This window comes from Stegodyphus dumicola, chromosome X1 (assembly GCF_044657685.1).
Source record: "Stegodyphus dumicola isolate Sdum_Otavi_A_Nest chromosome X1, ASM4465768v1".
NCBI classification, from domain to species: domain Eukaryota; kingdom Metazoa; phylum Arthropoda; class Arachnida; order Araneae; family Eresidae; genus Stegodyphus; species Stegodyphus dumicola.
The window spans coordinates 113679841-113698741 of NC_140780.1; the positions used below are offsets into that span (position 1 = coordinate 113679841).

Sequence of the window (18901 nt, forward strand, 5' to 3'; positions counted from 1 at the left end):
TATTAATAAAAATTTCTGGAAAATAAATTGATTAAGGTTGTTAAATACAGTTTCAAATAATAAAGGACAATAATTGACAGGATACTAAAACTATGTTAATAAATTAAGATAAATTAATTCGATCGCCAAGGAATTGTGTTACGCTTAAAGAATCAGTTACGAAGTAATGAGTATATTAATGTTGAAGTGAAAGTGGTTAAACTGCTTAGTTATGCTCCTTTTTTACTTGTAGAACTGAAAATTAATTTCCAGAATTAAATAAAGCAATGTAAAGGTAACCGTAAAATGTCCTTTCCCTGATTTGAAATATTATTGATCTGACTGTAAGTAATCATTCTAAAAAAAAAAGGAAATTTACTGTAAAAAGTCTAAAATGAAAATATTACATTTTATGATATGTAATTAACGTTATTGTTATGTACTGTTCAATAAGAACTATAAATTAGAAAATTGGAACTGTCTGGACATTCAAAAACATGGCTAATACACCGGTTTTAACACGCGTCTGATTGCTGTTAAATTAAATTCTTGTACGTATGTTTTGCGATTTGAAACACTTCCTTCAGACCGGAAAGTAACAAAAAAAAGTTAAATTATCGAACCTGCATTCGGGGAAGCAAACGGGAATGAGACCTGGAGATCTCCTGATCAAAAAATCTGTATGACTTTTTAGGAAGCATTTTATGCTGTGATTATCTGCAGTAAAATGAAACTGAAAATGCCTTTAATAATAAAACATGTTGCAATAAATTTTTAAGCTAGGTGAAAAGTGCTTTCCCTGTGTTATGTATACATTTCTAAAGCATTCATCGGCTACTAGTAGTCAATATAGCGTGGTAAACAAATGTGACAAGAAAGATATCAAACTTTTCGGTGAACAAAAATAGAGAAAAAAATTTTTGTTCATTTCTATCTGCTTGTAATTCCTAGACGCGTAATTAAGCCGCTCGATAGAAAGGAATTTCCCTAAAGCAAGTTTCTCAATATCGAGCACTCTAAAGAAAAGAAAAGAAAAACGAAATGTATTTGGAATAAAAAAACTCGGTATTCATCATTTATGTGCCTGCAATATCGTAAAATCATAAGAGCAGATAATATGATATAATAACACATAATAATTAATAATAAGACAATGAAAAAATTAATTTAATTATAAAAAGGGTAATATTCTTATTCTGTCGAATATTTCCAGGGTACTATAAATATCTATCATGCTGGATATCTAATAAATATCTATCGTGCTGGAAATATTCTATCGAATCTTTTTCAGTGGATGGTGATTCAAAGAGCCATATGGCGAGACAAAACAACGCGAGACTCAAAAAGAGAATTTCGCGAATGAAAATGGCCGCCAAGTCATAATGAAATACTATTACCAGATTTGCGGGCAGATAAGGAAGAGTGCCAAAAACTCTTAAGTAGAATATTTTGACAAATAATGAACTTATGAATTAAAAAGTCACTTAAATGTAATAACCAACTGTAAAATGACAGATTCTGTTTCTTATTATTTTTGCTATAATAAATATGGATATGAAATCTCTGCAGTTAGACTCGAAAGACTGACATTTTTGTATTATCAGATGAAGAACTGTGAAAAAAATTGTTTTCGTAAGGTTTTAGTATTATTAATATATGAACTTTCTTAGATCTTTCATTTACTTCATTTACTTTCATTTTACGCTTGATGTCCAATGTCGTAATTTTAAGCATGATAACAGTTATGTCTGATAAGCAATTTTTTATCTAGTTTCAAATATGGTTGCCGTTTTTAAGAAAATGAGTGCGTCCGTATTATTGTCAGTAGCGCAATATTAGTTTGCTTATAAAAATTATTAACTTTGTGAAGATAAATGTTGATGGCATTGTTTGACAAATTAATTAATTCGCTGCTATTTTAACATTACACTTTTAATATTTACTGAAATTTATATCTAAATATATAACTTATTTTATTCATAAATTAATTTACATAGTTAAAGATAAAAAATTCTACGGGTTTTTTATAATTGTAATCATTAGTTACAAAAATTTTTGTCCTAATTAATGGTTAGTTGCAATATCACCTGATGATGCACTACAAGTAGATGTTTAGTAAAAGCACTGAATTATTTTCCTTCATACCTGAATCATTGAACTGCTCTTCTGCTACTTCTGCAATCAATTGATAAATAAATAGATTACTTAGTAAATAAATAAGTGAAAAGCTAACTGACCAACCAAGAAAATTAATTATTCCTTTAATTTCTAAAAATATGTTCATTTTCATGATTTTTTAATAAATTCGGCAATGTAATGTAATAAAAAAAGCTTTCCCACTTTAATTTTAACGTCAGCTTTCTTTTTGAATGAAATAAAGGCGAACTTAAACGCATCTGAAGAGGGTAAAGCTCTGAGAAGAAGCTTTTTATGATATCAGTTGTATCTGTAAAATACTTTCAAAAAACGAATACAGTTTAAATTTCAAATGAAATAATCAAAAATTGCGCATTTCTTTAGTTTAATTCACCACCGGTGTTTTATCTTTTACTGCTGTCTTGGCATGGGACCAATGCAAATATTTTTTAGCTGCTGTTGTTATTACTATTATTATTATCATTATTATTATCATTATTATTTATGAAAAGTTGACGTATTACAAAAAGCGCCAGTGTTATGTCCACCGTTAAAAAACAAAACGAGACGCTGTTACGATAATGTTTCGATTTAGGAATTGTTTGCCAAAAGGTCCCGCTTTGCGTGCGTCATCGAATATTGACGGGTGGACTCCACCTGGTGGAAAATCGCTAGACCAGTGACCTTCTGCCTGTCGTCTGTCATATTAGCTATTTTTGTCACTATTTTTCGATAATATTGGAGGCGCTGTGACCGCACCTGTCTCGGCTTCTTGGGTCCATATGGTCTAGACTAGATGACGCTTATAGCGAATAGCTGTAGAAACCTGGCCTTTTTGAATTAACAGTTAAGACCGAGTTTCATTGTAACGGTTAAATAATTGCCTCACTTTACGAAAGCATAACTATTAATCACGAGAACACAATTAAAGATCTAAAGATGCTTTATTCGTATGCTTCAGCAATTTTGTAGCGTTTATATTCAGCTTGTACAAATTACTTAATAACAGCGAAATAAAATTGGTGGATTTGGGAAAACTTTAATATATGTTCTTGCATTTCATCACTTTCACTTTGCAGCATTAACAGAAATTGTATTTAATGCTTTAGTTATATATATATTATGCATAAACTGAGAAAATTAATGTTTCTTCTGTAGGTGATTTAAAAAAAAGTGTTAAAATTTGAGATAAAATTTTAAAACCATGTAACTCTCTAAATGATAGAAAGAATTGTGAACAGATAGAAATATTAATATTGTTAATATTATGTTTTTTTTTTTCTTTAGAAGGAATAGAAATTCATTTAACTATTGTCATTCAAATTGCAACTTATATGCTACAAAAACCACACATGTTTTTAATAAATGTGTATCTTCAGATTATATTTTTCGTATTTAGCATTGTATTCTAGTAACGATAGTGTTATATCAACAAGCTTTGCTTACTTATAATATATAACAAGCTTTGCATATTGCTGGAAAGAAAGTTTGGAATAACTTGAAGAAAATGTCCAATATTTCTCCTGAAGAAACTCACGCCGATATCAAATGTAAAATTAAGGCTCCGAAAAAAAAATCTTCAAACTTTCGTATTACTAAAAACATAATTTCGCCGAAATAAATAAGTATCGTTAACTTTTTTAGTAACTTTGAGTGCTTCGGATTTTAAAACACTTCTTTCCAGTTTTAGTAATATTATTTTATAGAAATGTTATGACAGCATTGAATTTATTAAAGATGGATTATTAATTCTCGGTTTTTCTTTTTTATTAAGTCTAGCTGCAGAGAATTTTAATTGGTTGATGATTGTGTGTATATAACTCATTGTTTGCTCTAAAGATTTGTCCTTAAATTTTAATTTAATATTTTAGTCTGTTATTCACTATTAAGAGTTAAAAGCGTAAGCTTGTTCACTTAGGGTAACTGAAATGAATAAGGTAAATTAATTGTTTATTTATTATGCTTTGGTTTACTTATCTAAGCTATGTGTATCTTGTAAACATCCACTATTCGTTAAGCAGAGAAAGATTTTATGCTACCTTTTCTAAAGCTAAACTTTTTCTCAATTAAGTTATTCATCTGTGGTTCCTTATCTAAACTATTATTAACAGATATCGCTTTTAAAGTACGTTTAAGTATTTTTCCTGATTATTAATTCAGGAATTGAAATAATAATTCCTTGTGTGTAATGTCAAAATGTCTAAATAAATGTGTGGTGTTCTAAAGATAATTAGTCATTCATATGAATTCGATAAAACTGAACACAAAATGCGCAGTGACGTGTAAGTCTTATTAATAACAATTTTCTTTAAAACTTGTCTCATTTTCTTGCACTGCTTTTTAATTGGGCTGAATTGAAGCATAAAATCTTTTTCCTGCTACCCATATGCTTTAGCTTTTTTTGTATGAATGTAGAGCTGACTGAAAGGTTAACTCGCCCTTTTTCTTTCTTCTTTCTTTTGTTGTGTATTCTTTACTTCGGACATACCTGTTGTGCTGCTCTGCTTGCTGTTACATCTCTGCTGCTGCTTCTGCTTCTTCACTAATGCTACTGTAGCCCAATGCAGATGCTAAGAAGAGGCTGCACGATTCTACACAGATAGTACAGCAGCGTCCTCCAACTTCTACAGACAACATGCTCCTGGTACAAACCGTTCTTCAAGTATTATGTCATCGAAATCAGGGTGAAAGATTAAATGCTATGCACAGAGTTAATTTGCTACTTATATTTTGTAAATATTTGTGATCTATCATAAGAACGGCGTATTTCTTTTAATATACTGTTATTTCAGTCAAAGTAAAGCATTCTTTACAGTAATTCCAGCCATAGTCGTTGAAATAGTTTTACCTTTTGAACAATAACACCTTCCTTATCCTTATTTTATTTATTTGTATTTCGTTTCAATTTAGTCGATATATTAATGTTTTCTGATAGAGCGAAAGTTAAAATCAGTTTTAACATCGAATTTAATTCTGCTGTGACTTAGGTTAATCTTTCTTTAATGCATGAGTTTTTCCAAAAACATTTTTAATTCTTAAACACAAATTACTCTCAAATAGCTCTTGCTCATTTGCAAATTACATAAAGCAGGCAAAACTCATGTTCTGATTTGAAATGCTGGACAAAATAACAGGAGAATGCTTTTTCTTAAATGTAGATTATTTTTAAGACGTATGAATAATACTGTTTCAAATAATAATAAATATTTTGATGAACAGTATTATAATAAAAAGGGGTAACATTAAAGTATGTGGAAACGCGTTAAGAAGAACGTGCATACTGTAAATTCTGTCATGGCGATCACCTCTCTAAAACGACCATATTTAACGGCGATCAGTATTTCTGAATATCAAGTCATCAAATTAGCATCACCTCCCTAAGTCGGTCATTTTCATATTGCACAAGAATCATCTGAAACCATAAATGATCGTAGAAAGAGTTTACTGAAATTTTAAGCTTTTTTTTATTTTCGGCTGAGAGTTATTATTCCACTGAAGCTCATTTACCGATTTAAGAGTTATTTTCAAATTTATGTTATGATTATTGAAGTATATGTCTGTATTTTCTGAGTATATTACTCAAAACTAACGTGTTTTTCCTTTGGGTTTAATATGAGAGTAACAGTTCACAAAAACACAAGATTTCAAAAGAAGTTAAGAAAAAAAAACGGTCTACATAACAGTTTAAGAAGTGGCAAACAGTGATTTTTAATCTTTAAAGCTATTCTAAATGCATCTAAATATCCTTCACGTTTAACTCATTCTTGGAGAATATATAAATTGAAGAATTATTGCCAATAATCACAGCTTCTGATGAATTTGTCTCCTTTTTGATCAGCAGGTTATCCTTTATAGATGTTATTTACATTTGCTTTTTAAATAAAAGTAGAAAAGGACCAGTCATAGGCAGTAAATGTAAGAAAATAAAATTAAATTTTTAACCCTGCGTCTTAGATTTTGAGTTTCACTGCACTTTGATAATCGTTACTACATGCAATGAAGTTCTAAAGACAGCAGCTGCGATAGACTTAAGATCAGGAGATTTTGTTGTCCATCCTATATATTTAATATTCTTCTCTTGTAATAATGTTCTAACAGCCTGAGGGAAGAAAAGAATGTCATGTTGCATCTGCATATAATAACAAATATGTGTATCTAGAGTCTTATCTGTATTTGCTGGCATTAGCTTTCCTTAGTATATAGTACATATAGCCTTGTCTTTAAATATAAGGAGACGTTGTTACAGACCCAAACGTGGCTCCTCGTTAAGTATTCATTTCATGTACATTAGATATGACAATATTTCTGGCCTCCTGTCGAGATCAGAATACGTGTGAATCGCTCTGCAAACTAGGTTCGTCAATAAGTAATATAGACTCCAGTTATTTAGTCCCCCTGTGTGAAGCCTTACCTGTTTTAAACCGTCATTATTGCATGAAGCTGATGAAAAGTACAAACCTGAAGTTTCCTGGCATAAAGTCATTATTTGTGAAGTTTTCTGCATGCAGGAGAAGCTCATAAGAGCATTCCGATAGCTGTAGCGAAGAAAGGTCGTAGTCGATTTGGGGTAGCTATCTTGCAGGTATGCCATCCAGAAAACTGAACATAGATATCTCCATTCACTCATATTCCGCACATACCTCCAAAATTTTGAACTTAAATTCCGAAATCTGTGAATCACAAAGTACATTATACTGTCTGGCTGTTTTCAGTTCTTCAAGAGCTATTCCCCTTTGTTTATCTATTAAACGATGTCTTAGGCCCATATTACAAAATTTTATTATCTTGAAACGATTTTCTTTTAGTTTAGAACAACACTACTATAAACAATTCTGTATCGACACTTTTCTGATAAAATGAAGTGCCAATGCCCTTTTTCTGCATGATATGCTGACACTACGTTATATCTCGATAGTATCTACCAGTTTTTCCTAAATCACATATTTATGAGTTTTTACTTTATTTCTTAATTTAAAATTGATTTATACTCAATATGAGTTTTTCCTTTGCTTCTCACTGGCTGTTTTCAAGAGCTGTTTTCGAACTACACTGGTGGACAAAATTAAGGGATGGAACACATTTTCCCAAATATCTAAAGAAGTACTGTATAGAAATAATTATATTATGTATGGATGTAGTTTATTATATGATAATAATGTGTAAAAAAATGAAATGGCCATTCATTAGCATGAGTTGTGGCCAAGAGTCCAATGAGGTCCAAACTTGAGGTTCAAAGATGGCAGTGAAAATGTGGCTAGTATGGTGTGTGATCGCCTCTGACAGACAGCAAGCACAACGAGTAGCCAGGCTGTTAATAAGAGAGTTCAGGAATATTGGTAGACGTCGTACCCATTCCTCCACCAGAGAAGTTTTTTAACTACTGAATAATTTTGTGTGGCGTTTGGCGTATTGCGATAGCTCTCCCAAGAGCATCCTAAGCATGTTCAATAGGATTAAGGTCAAGAGATTTGGCTAGCCCATCTATTCGGAGAATATTTTCGTTTTCCAGATAGTCATCAACCAGATGGGCCCTATGTGGTTGTGAATCGTCGTCCATAAAAATGAACTCAGGGTCAACAATACCCTTGAAAGGTTGCACATATGGCTCTAAGTTTTTTTTTCTTGCCTGTACCTCTGGGTATTCATAAAACCAGTGAAAAACACAGGGAGGCGGTGTGCGGGTATCTTTCATTATCCCTGCCAAGATCATCACTCCTTCACCACCATATTTATCAATTTCCATGATGTTGCTGGGATGGTAGGGGTCTCAGATTAGCTCCATATCAATAATCGCCGAGAATCAGGTTGTAGACTGAATCTGAACTCATCCGCGATGAGAACATTAGCCCATTGAAGCTGTTTCCAGTGTTAGTATTGTATGCACCATTGTAAACGCTATCTTTTCTGTGAGTGAGTGAGTGGGTTGCAATTAGCGGGCTTTCTGGCATACAGTCCTACCTCGTAAAACCTTCTAGCAACTTTCCACCTTGAAACTGACGTTATTCTGGTAGTAACGAGGTCACGAAACACTTGTGTGGCTGTAAGCGTCTTTTGGCTGAAAATACAAAGTACCCGTTTTCATTGGTCGTTGTGGCTCTCAGGCGATCTTCTTCTGGTCTTGTTTTTAAACTGTTTCCACAAATTACAGATGACACTTGGTGTTACATCCAGCTTTCTTGCAACCTGAGTTTAGGACTTCCCTGCCTGGAACCTACCCAAGATATTCCATCTCATACGTTAGTCTACGCGATGATGTGTACTCATTTCATACAAAACACAGCAAAAACAACAAGATTATTCAAGAAAGATAATAAAAATCACTACTATGTTACAGAGCGGAATGAGCTGAGCAGCTGGACGCGAACTTTTTGTACATTCTGCTGGCGTACAGAAATACGTAAACTCAACCGAGCTACACCAACGCCGCAGTGACATTATATGGCAACCAACTGCTCAGGTTTTGTGTGGAATTTTAGGAGATATGTGGGAAAATGTTTTCCATCTCTTAATTTTGTCTATCAATGTATATATGCTCTTTTTCACTATAACTTTCCGTCTCTAATATTCCTGTTTAAAATTGCATCGATATTTTTGAAATACCGTTACATCATAAACCAAACTTGAATGCTACGTATTTGTTTTCTTTAAAAGATTTACTTCATCAAAATAAATTGGATATAGTACAAGCTCACAAAACAAATACTGCCGTGGACAGTTTCTATTACTGAAAAACTTAAATCTGCTGTCTGAATTTTTACTGAAGTTACTATGTACTGAATTCGATTATCCTAACTGTTACAAACACTGCAGAGGTCTGCTCATTGGAATGTAATTTTAAAAGATTTAGCAAAATACTGAAGCATTTACGAAAAATTATTAAAATTTGCTTATTACAGTTCATTGAAACAAAAATATTCTCTTTTCATGTTATATTGATGCATTTTAAATTTTTCCATATAAAAAAGTGATTTAAATATGGCTTGCAAGTTTGCATAACTAGATATAAATATACTAAGTTAATAGAACACACTTCTCCTCATGTATATGTCCTTTTAATTCATCATACCAATGATTAAATAAATTATCAATTTCCTGCTTTTAGGTGGCTCGCACAGTTTGCTTATTAAGCAATAGACTTTTTAAGATTATTTTCTCATTCTGTCAACAGAAGTCTCTTCGTATCCGCTTCATATTTTGCTTCTTTGGTACAAAAATGTTTTACTGTATATGTAAGTTTTCAGTAGCTTATGTATTTTGCTTTCTTGCATGAGTAACTGCATGTATACTTAAGATTTAAATAAGTTACCTTCTTTCTATCAGTATTTCTAAGGTTTACAAATAAGCAATTCTTAAATGTCCTCGTTCTTAACTGTTTTCAGGTTTTATAATCCTTATCAACTTGAAAAATATTTCATTGTCATTTTATACTATGATATAATTGCATCTGTAACAGGGAATCGTATTCTAATAAGGAATTATCTTTAAACACACAGTTTTTCATGTGGGATCCTATAAAGACTGTATCACACATTCAAAACATTTCGGAAGAACAACTGTTTAGTACTGTTTTTTCTGCTTTATCACATAATATAATACAGCCAGTCACCACGGATCACTTTGGGTTTACCATGTAAAGGGAAAATTGGTTCTCCATTTCTAACACAGAAACGAACAAAGAGCTCCCATTTAAGCTCGATGCTAATTGAATGAAAACGTACAAACTACAACTTTTTGCAGCACGGAGGGAAAGATCGCGTGTCATTTTTTTAATGGTAAAGCTGGTAAAAAAACATTTAATCAGTTGTTCGTCTCAAACAGGCGGATATGTGAAAGCGCCCTACTGGATCTTTACCTCTTTTTTTAAACCTGCGACAGCAAGACTAATTCCCTTAGATAATTTCAAACTGTGGGAATTAAATTCAATTTTGAATTAAATTAAGTCACGAAACGTAAGTTTCTCATCTCCTTTTCGTTTTTAACCCCTTACTACCCGTATGCACGTTTTTTTATTACCCTCTCACATAGCATAAACTGGTGCTGAAATCTTAGGGCATGATTAAGTAGTAATAAAATGTTCAAAAGAAAATTAAAAATACCCTGTACATAACATTTCTTTAATGCATTTTATCTCATATCCTTTGTGAAACAGTAAAATTGTATAAAAATATATTAACTTACTTGCAAAAAGTATAACATATAACTTTTCAAATGAACACATCTCTGTCTCTTTATGTAACTATTCTGTACTCAGAGGAACTGTAATAACTGTTACTGGATTATATGTGTAGACTTTTAATATGGTTAATGTACTATCGGTTCTACGAGCAAATGTATAGAAATTAAGGAGTTTAATTTTCTAAAATGTAAGGCATTGAAAATCTACACCTAAGATATTGAAAATTATTTCAAGGATCCGTACAAAGTGAAAAATGTGTAAAATCTATGTATGCACTAACAGAAAAAGCATATTGCAGGTTTTGTAGCTTTACCATGCTCTCAGAATACATTGATTTAGTAACTGACTAGTTTGAATGGACAGTGAAACCTAACTCTATAAAACATTCTTTCTTGAATCACTTATCGGAAAATATTATGTTATTCTCTTTAAAAACACCTGGAGAAAAGGATTTGTATTTTAAAAGCATCTACCAAAAGTATTGCCTTAAAAGTATCGGCTTAAAACATATTACTACATACATCATAAATGCATGGTAAATATATCAAATAAATATTCTTTTTCATTGTTACAGCTATATTTTTTTGTTTATTATAGCTGGAACATCTTGAAAATCCGTAGTTTACTTTGAAAGGAATTATCGCATTCCCCTTGCTTGCTTTCATGGTGTAAATGGTTAACACGTCCACCTAGCAAGTGGATAATAAGTGAATTTCAGCTTGGACACAGCTTTTTCCCGCGTTTCTCAGCACACACACACACACACACACAAAAAAAAAAAAAAAAAAAAAAAAAAAAAAAAAAAAAATTGGCTGGGTCTTGTCTCTCCATTCGCCGTTTAAAATGGGAATTTCCCATGGTGCTATCGTGTTGTAAGTAGTTTGCACATCTAAGTAGCAGCAGGTGAAAGATCCGTGGTTAGAATTCTCTCGAGAGAAAACAGCTGGAGAAAAAAACATGTTTCTTCCTCCGTAAAATCTGCAATTTCCGAATATACATTTTAGTCATTCAGTTATAATTTCGTCAGTTTGTTTCTTTTTGCTAAAACTTAATCTATGTTTTTCAGTTAAATTCCGGTGACATTTTGTTGAACCTAACAACATTTAACTAGTAGGTATCATGATAATAAAATTTGCAGTTATTATCTTAAGTCTTAAGTTATTATCTTAAGTCTTTCATATTTCTCACAATTTTAAGCACGCCCCTTAATGCAAAGATTCTGTTTCTCTGGATAGGTTCTCTAGATATTGTTGCTGTACTTATACATTTCGCCCAAATAACTGAAATAAGCTGTTCAAGAATATTATATTAATCTGTGAATTATTTATACATGTTTTTGCTTTTATCCTTTCAGTGTTTTTTTGATATATGACGTGTGCGGTTTGAAGTTTTGCACAGCAAAAGTTAAAAAATGTTTTATCTCTGAAATTAACAGAAGCACCATATGTTTCATTAAAATAAATGTTTTTCATGCTTATTAAATGAGAAATATTCATATATTGAGTTACTAACTCAAATTCGCAGTCTGGAAGCCGATTCTGAGATCTCAGTACTGAGATAATTTATTTGTCTCATACTTTGTACTTGCATATGAGTGCTTCTAGGCGGCAGCCAAATAATGCATAATACTACTTCGAAACATGAAGTAGTAAGAGTTTACAAATGAGCTTGAATATTCATGTTCAAAGTGAAAAGTGTTATCAAAACTGATAGTTATGGCATTCAGTCTATGTGTGTGTATGTGGCGTCAATATGCTTATGTTTTTCTCGTTTATATTTTACTGCAACTAAGCATTTAATCTTGCGATCATATACTGTTGTGAAGAAAATTTTATATATCCTATAATTATGTTTTATATAAATGAAGAAATATTTATTTCAGAATTCTTCAGTTAGACAAGTGGCCACAAGTTAAATAAATATCGAAACAATTAATGTAGACCCTATGCCAAATAGAAACGCCCTTTATTCCCGCTTTCTTATTTTGCATGCACAAAATTTGTGAATTATATGGTCTCCAATTTGCTTCATTGGTTTTCTTATGCAATAAACATGTATCTGGTATTATTCATTTAATTTTAGTTAGTGTTCTAAAGAGAGCTCTGTCGTTTTAAAAATAGTACCTAGAATTCTTGTGTCTGTATAATACAATAGCTTCTTTTTGTCCTATTTCGTCTCACATTTCGCTCCCTCCCCCCCTTAAAATGTATGACACCATGGTTACCAATCATAATTATTGTCTCATGCATTTTAAGGTTTACTGTGCATGTTACTGGTCACTGCGTATAAGTGTATGTTTTTCAATTCTACTAGCAAGTAAAACTTACATAATGCCCAAACAAAAATCGTATGCACGTCTGTAATTTCCTAATAAACGGTACCAGACTGTGCATATTACGTCTGTGCAAAGGCAGATTAAATCTTCATTTTTTATTTCAGCAAACATGTTGCGGTCACAATCAAGTTGACACATTAAATATGCCTGTTCCAAAAAGCTTACATTTTTGATAGATTTGCAATTAAAAAGAAGGAGCATACAGGCCGCTGTCCAGCTAAGCCAAAGCGTAGAAAACAAGTGCGTTATGTTTAGGGTGAAATCTTAATTCAGACTGAGTTAGTTTTGGTTCTCAAAGCATTTTGATTGGGTAGTAAATATTTCTGTAAAATTATTATTGGCTGCTTGAGTTTCAGTTCCATTTACATCATCAGAATTATATAAGAGTCATATAACATAGATTAGTCTCGAAATGACGCAGTGCAAATATACTTCTATTTTTTGGAAGTGAGATGGGAAATTTTCGTTGCTAATTTAATCTTTTACATATTCTTTATTTTTCATATATATATATAATGTTGTATGAACTTAAATCCATTTAGTGCGAATACAAGTTATTATTACTTGCGCAATTGCTGCAAAGTTAGTTAATAATAATTTATTTCCTAAACAGTATTGATTAATTGATTATATTATCTCCTAAGTTTAATTAAAGTAGAATTATTTTAAAAGTGTGCATCCATACTGGTAAGTTATATTTTGAAAGATGTTTTGAAGTAATTTGAAAGCAAAATGTTAATAATGTTTTAACGGGGACTGGAGTTAAATCATCACGAAGAATAATATTACAATTGTAAAAGTAAAAATTAAAACATGTAATTATTGTCATTGATCGGAAATTAGTTGACTTTTCAAGGGGAACAAACCAACTCCCGTTCATTGATCAATAATTGATAAAAATACGTAAATATGAAAGTGTTTCGTCTTTACTCGAGTTATAAGTTAAAGCCAAACCGACAATTCTAGTCAGGCCAAATATTTTCGCGAATAGTTGTTACTCAAAGAACTTATTCTCATGAAGCATTTTAGTCAATTCAATTTGGAGTAAAGATCAATTACTGTAGAGAAATCCTGTAAAACTCGAGTAACCGTCCCCGACACTATCATCTTTATGTATTTGAGTACTATATTATTTGTAGAAATTAAACATTGGAAATTGTCATTATGAAATCGAAATCAAAGTAAAGTTGAAATAAACATAGAAGATTATAAAAAAAGATAAATAATGCAAACTTTGTAAAAACAAATCAAAGAGAACATAAAAATAATATAAAAATAAAATAGAAAATAATATAAATAAGATCAGTGAATGTACATGAAGATATAAAGGCCAGAAAGGTATTAAGTAACTTACATTCTTTCTAGTGGGGGAGTTGGCAATGTGTTCTCTTCGTGTCTGACTCAGAAGTGTAGGGTGTCCGAAAATTCTTAGCGGCAGTAGAGGCTTTGAATTATATCAGTCGGTAAGACTTGGGTGAAGAAATTTATGGTAGTGGGTGGGACTTGGAATTCTTGAGGGATGTATTTTGTGGAGTTCTTATCTGAGAGAGACCGTCTGTTAAGATTTTTTTAAAAATACTATTTATCTTTTTTATAATCTTCTATGTTTATTTCAACTTTACTTTGATTTCGATTTCATAATGACAATTTCCAATGTTTAATTTCTACAAATAATATAGTACTCAAATACATAAAGATGATAGTGTCGGGGACGGTTACTCGAGTTTTACAGGATTTCTCTACAGTAATTGATTTTTACTCCAAATTGAATTGACTAAAATGCTTCATGAGAATAAGTTCTTTGAGTAACAACTATTCGCGGAAATATTTGGCCTGACTAGAATTGCCGGTTTGGCTTTAACTTATAACTCGAGTAAAGACGAAACACTTTCATATTTACGTATTTTTATCAATTATTGATCATTGAACGGGAGTTGGTTTGTTCCCCTTGAAAAGTCAACTAATTTCCGATCAATGACAATAATTACATGTTTTAATTTTTACTTTTACAATTGTAATATTATTCTTCGTGATGATTTAACTCCAGTCCCCGTTAAAACATTATTAACATTTTGCTTTCAAATTACTTCAAAACATCTTTCAAAATATAACTTACCAGTATGGATGCACACTTTTAAAATAATTCTACTTTAATTAAACTTAGGAGATAATATAATCAATTAATCAATACTGTTTAGGAAATAAATTATTATATATATATATATATATTATATATATTACGAACTAGAAAAGCGGACGTGTCGTTTTTTTCTAATGAAGATGTGTGTACTTGAGTAATTTCATTTCAAAATAAATGATAAGTGTACGAACATAAGGTGAGTGAGTGAGTGAGTGCACCGCTATGATGGCTTCCGACCACGGACATGAACCAAACGGAATTATATATCATCACGGCGGGGAAGACTCCAAAGTAACAAGGTTGAATATTACATACTAATAATAGTTTTTACATATTGATAACTGCAGGCACTAAGCGTTATTCAGGTTATGTGCTTTAAGTTCTCCTTTCCGCATGCCTTCGGTTTGTAACTGGAAGCATACTCGGCGCGTATTCGAGAGGTTCAGGGTTCGAGTCCCGGCGAGGGCATTGCATGTTTTTCTCGTCTCCTTCTTCATAAAAAAATCCTAATGACTCTACAGTGACGCCCGAACTAAAAGGTGATAATGATAATTCGTCACCACTAGGATTTTGGCGATTGGGTCCCCTAATCCACAGTAGCCCTTTAAAAGAGGAGCATATAAGGTATTTTCTCCATCCTTCCAGCATGTGTTCGTGGTGTAACGGTAGCACACTCGGCGCGTATTTGAGAGGCCCTTACACATTCTTCATGTTTCCAGCATAAAAAGAGTCCTAATGACTCTACAGAGTTTTCTTAAATTTGATATACATTTGTGCTGACACACACATATGTTGCCCTGTGATATATATCATAAGAAAATACAAGGTGTCGGGGCACCAGAACTCCACCACTTGTCGTACAGGTATAATCCCACCGCATTAACTGTGCAACTGCGCCCCAGTTTTGATAGAGAATATGCCGCTGGAGAGATCCACGGGTCTCCCACTCCTCTTCTCCTACCGCGAAACCAAGTCACTCGACAGGACTTCGAATTTTCAGCATTTTCAGTCTTGTCCATGCCTCACTGACGTACACTTACAAAACTCCATGCCTTCTCCCGGATTCGAACCCTGAGCTCAGCGATCCGGCAGCCAGCTTCGCTAACTAACCACTGTACCAGTGGTTCTCAACCTTTTTTGCTCCATGGACTCTTTTTACCATTCTTGGACGATCATTTACCCGCTGTTTTCCGAAAGTCGAAAAATACAAATACATTTCTTTAAATTTAGATTACTTTTAATGTGTTATGTTGTTGATAATGTTAAAAATGTTGATAAATACCAAAACTTGAATAAAAGTAGTTTTTTATATTCATAAACAAAAGCTCAGTACTTAAAAGGTGAATAAAAGACTAACCGCATGAAACTAACTATGAAATCTGTACTGGTTGAAAACCTCTACACTGTACCGATCAGGGCGGCTGTATTTATGAGCTTGGTGTTGGTGTATTTAATTATGGCAAAGCACACGAGGGCTATCTGCCCAAAGGGAGGGATGCCTTTCGTGGAGGACTTTCTAAGGGAAACTGGCTCGTATACACGTTACACATGGGGAAAACCACGAAAACGCCCATGCAGCCAGCCCGTTCGCGGGATTCGAACCTCAGACCGAACTACCAGTGTTCAGCGTCTTTAGCGCTCGGCCGCTGGTGGGCATTTATGAGCTTGAAATAGAGCCGTATGCATAATTTCAGTGAATTAACTATGTTTGAACTTTAGGCAAAAAATTTCCTATATCATACCAACACGGCATACGGTTTCAAAGTGTAGTGTTTTAAACATTTTCTTAGTTTTTCATGAAAATATTAGGATTTCGTCTGTCCCTTCATATTTTTTGCATTATGATATATGTTAAGAATATTGGGAAAGATGCATATACGATGTGTAGCAATGTGAAAGCATACACTATATATATATATATGTAATAAAACTGCTGCATTATATGATACTTGCGTTATTTTTAAAATAAGACTGCATTATTAGATGAACTAAGATAACTTGGTGAGAGTAAAATTGCAACGGATTGGCATTGGAGAGGACTGCGACTTAACTTGAAGACTTTGTTGCGTAGTTAGAACGATGGATGATGCATGAACCAAAAAACTTGCAGTCATGGCCTAAATTCTACAAATGATTTTATTTCTTCGATAATGCGCATTATCACTGTGGGTGCGCTATGCACCCCACACTTATCTACAGGTCACATTTTTAAACCATAGACGAATTTAGAAAAGTAAACTTTGCGTAGCTAGCGACACAGCGGAAAGCAGCAGAAAAGACGAACGAAGAGAAGAAGAGGGAATTGTGACGTAATTACCCTTTTTATACCGAATTCAATTTCATATCACGTGACACTTTAGTGTACAGGATTTTGGGTTCAGATTTCATCAGCAACTGCGCATCAGAACTACAGGGAGTAAAATTTATTGCTGTAATTTTTAGAAGGAAATGGAAGTTAAAGGACTATTAATTTATTATTGGAAAGCTAGATTTTTATATTTTATATATTTGATATTTTTTCCTTGATAAGTTCTGTTTGAAGCCTTGAACAGAGAAGATTGATTATGTTTTTATGTGTAAAATTTCTCAGTATTGTGTAAATGGTAAAGATTTTTTCGCGTATCAATTTTGATTTTGTTGTATAGGTTTTCTAATTTTTTGTATAAGTAGGTTTTTTTCGCGTACAATTTATTGCTTTAACTTAGATTTTTTGTTTTAACTTTGTTTTACATGTAATATCAGGAATTAGGTAGTTCAAATGTTCTTTACGGCTTTAGCTAATTTTTACCTCTCCTTTTCGTACCAATCTATATTTTACACACACACACACACACACACACACACACACACACACACACACACACATATATATATATATATGGTTTCTACTGAGCTTCGCAATATTTCATTTTTGCTGCAGTTTTTTAATAGGAAATTCATGTATAGCGATACAGATTGTACATAAAAATATATTATCTAGTCTCTTTAAGTAAATAATCAAGATTGATTACCTGTGTATTATTACTGAAATATAGGAGCTGAAAACATAGTAGCATAACCCTCTGTCTAAGCAGAAAAGTGAAAGCTTAGAAACATTGATCTAATATTTGTTTAAATTCCATTGAAGTATGGCATTGTACTCTACAGTATGCGGTGTATCGAAACCTTTTCATTTTAGATAATTTAATATTTCCCATAATTCACGAGATAAAACAGGAAGCACAAACAGTCCACAATTACTACAGTAATGCATATACTGTAGTAATTACCGTAATGCACAAAATAAAGCAGAATAACATATTCTAAGTTAAGAGGCAAGTAATTAACTAATTAATGTTTCGCTTCAAGTTGGTTTAAGGATGACTCATGTTTCAGATTCGAGCAGCGTTCTTATCTGTGGCTGATTTGGGGTGATATGCCTAAAGAGAAAAAAAATGTTTTTTTTACCGCCTTGTCATATTTCAGCAATCTACTTTTATTTCCACTTAGAATCCAAGAATCATCTAATATCAATATTCAAAAAACAGTATTTTTGATTGTTAATTACAAGAACGCATAGTAGATCAGAATTTTTTATAATAAAGAAAGTTGTATTATAAACGTATGAGCCTGTTTATTTATTTTTTTTTCTGAGTGTCACGTTTGCTGAACTGTGTAGCTTATTCGATTGAATTAGTACTTGAAATTCACTGTTTGCATCTGACAGCTGAAATATTTCTGAGAATCTTTTTTTAGTTGTTCAATACAATTATGATGTATTTTTTCTTCCATAGACAAACTTTATTTTGAAGGACTTAAATAAGAAGTTTTCTTGTTATTCTGTACTGTAATAGCCTACACTGTGCTGAATATTGTTGCCATACTGTATTCTATTTTTCCAGAAGAAATCAGAGAATTTGTCATTTATGACGAACAAAGGGCTAAGTCTGAGCTCGAGATCGATGTTATTCTAAAACGTATTCGATGGGCCTGAGAAAAGTACTTTGTGAATCCACTCGAGTTTCTCTTCATCATCATATGCAACCAGTCTTATGCTTCTCCTGTTCTAAGAACAACCGCGAGATACCCTGTCATTGAGAAATAAAGAACCTAGTTTAAACTATGAACTACTAGATGTTTCTTCCATCAAATTTGG

General features: G+C 32.4%; 1 protein-coding gene across 15 annotated transcripts in view; it reads left to right on the forward strand.

Moving 5' to 3' along the window:
* Positions 1-18901, forward strand: part of LOC118198603 (muscleblind-like protein 1) — a 713982-nt gene that overhangs the window by 679346 nt on the left and 15735 nt on the right. For 13 of the 15 annotated variants that reach the window (XM_085807963.1, XM_085807962.1, XM_085807959.1 and 10 more), the window contains one exon: positions 4673-4759. The exons of the other annotated variants lie outside the window; for them this stretch is intronic. In XM_085807963.1, coding sequence (XP_085664089.1) covers positions 4673-4759 — 87 coding nt within the window. The remainder of the gene's footprint in view (positions 1-4672; positions 4760-18901) is intronic. 15 annotated transcript variants of the gene reach the window in all.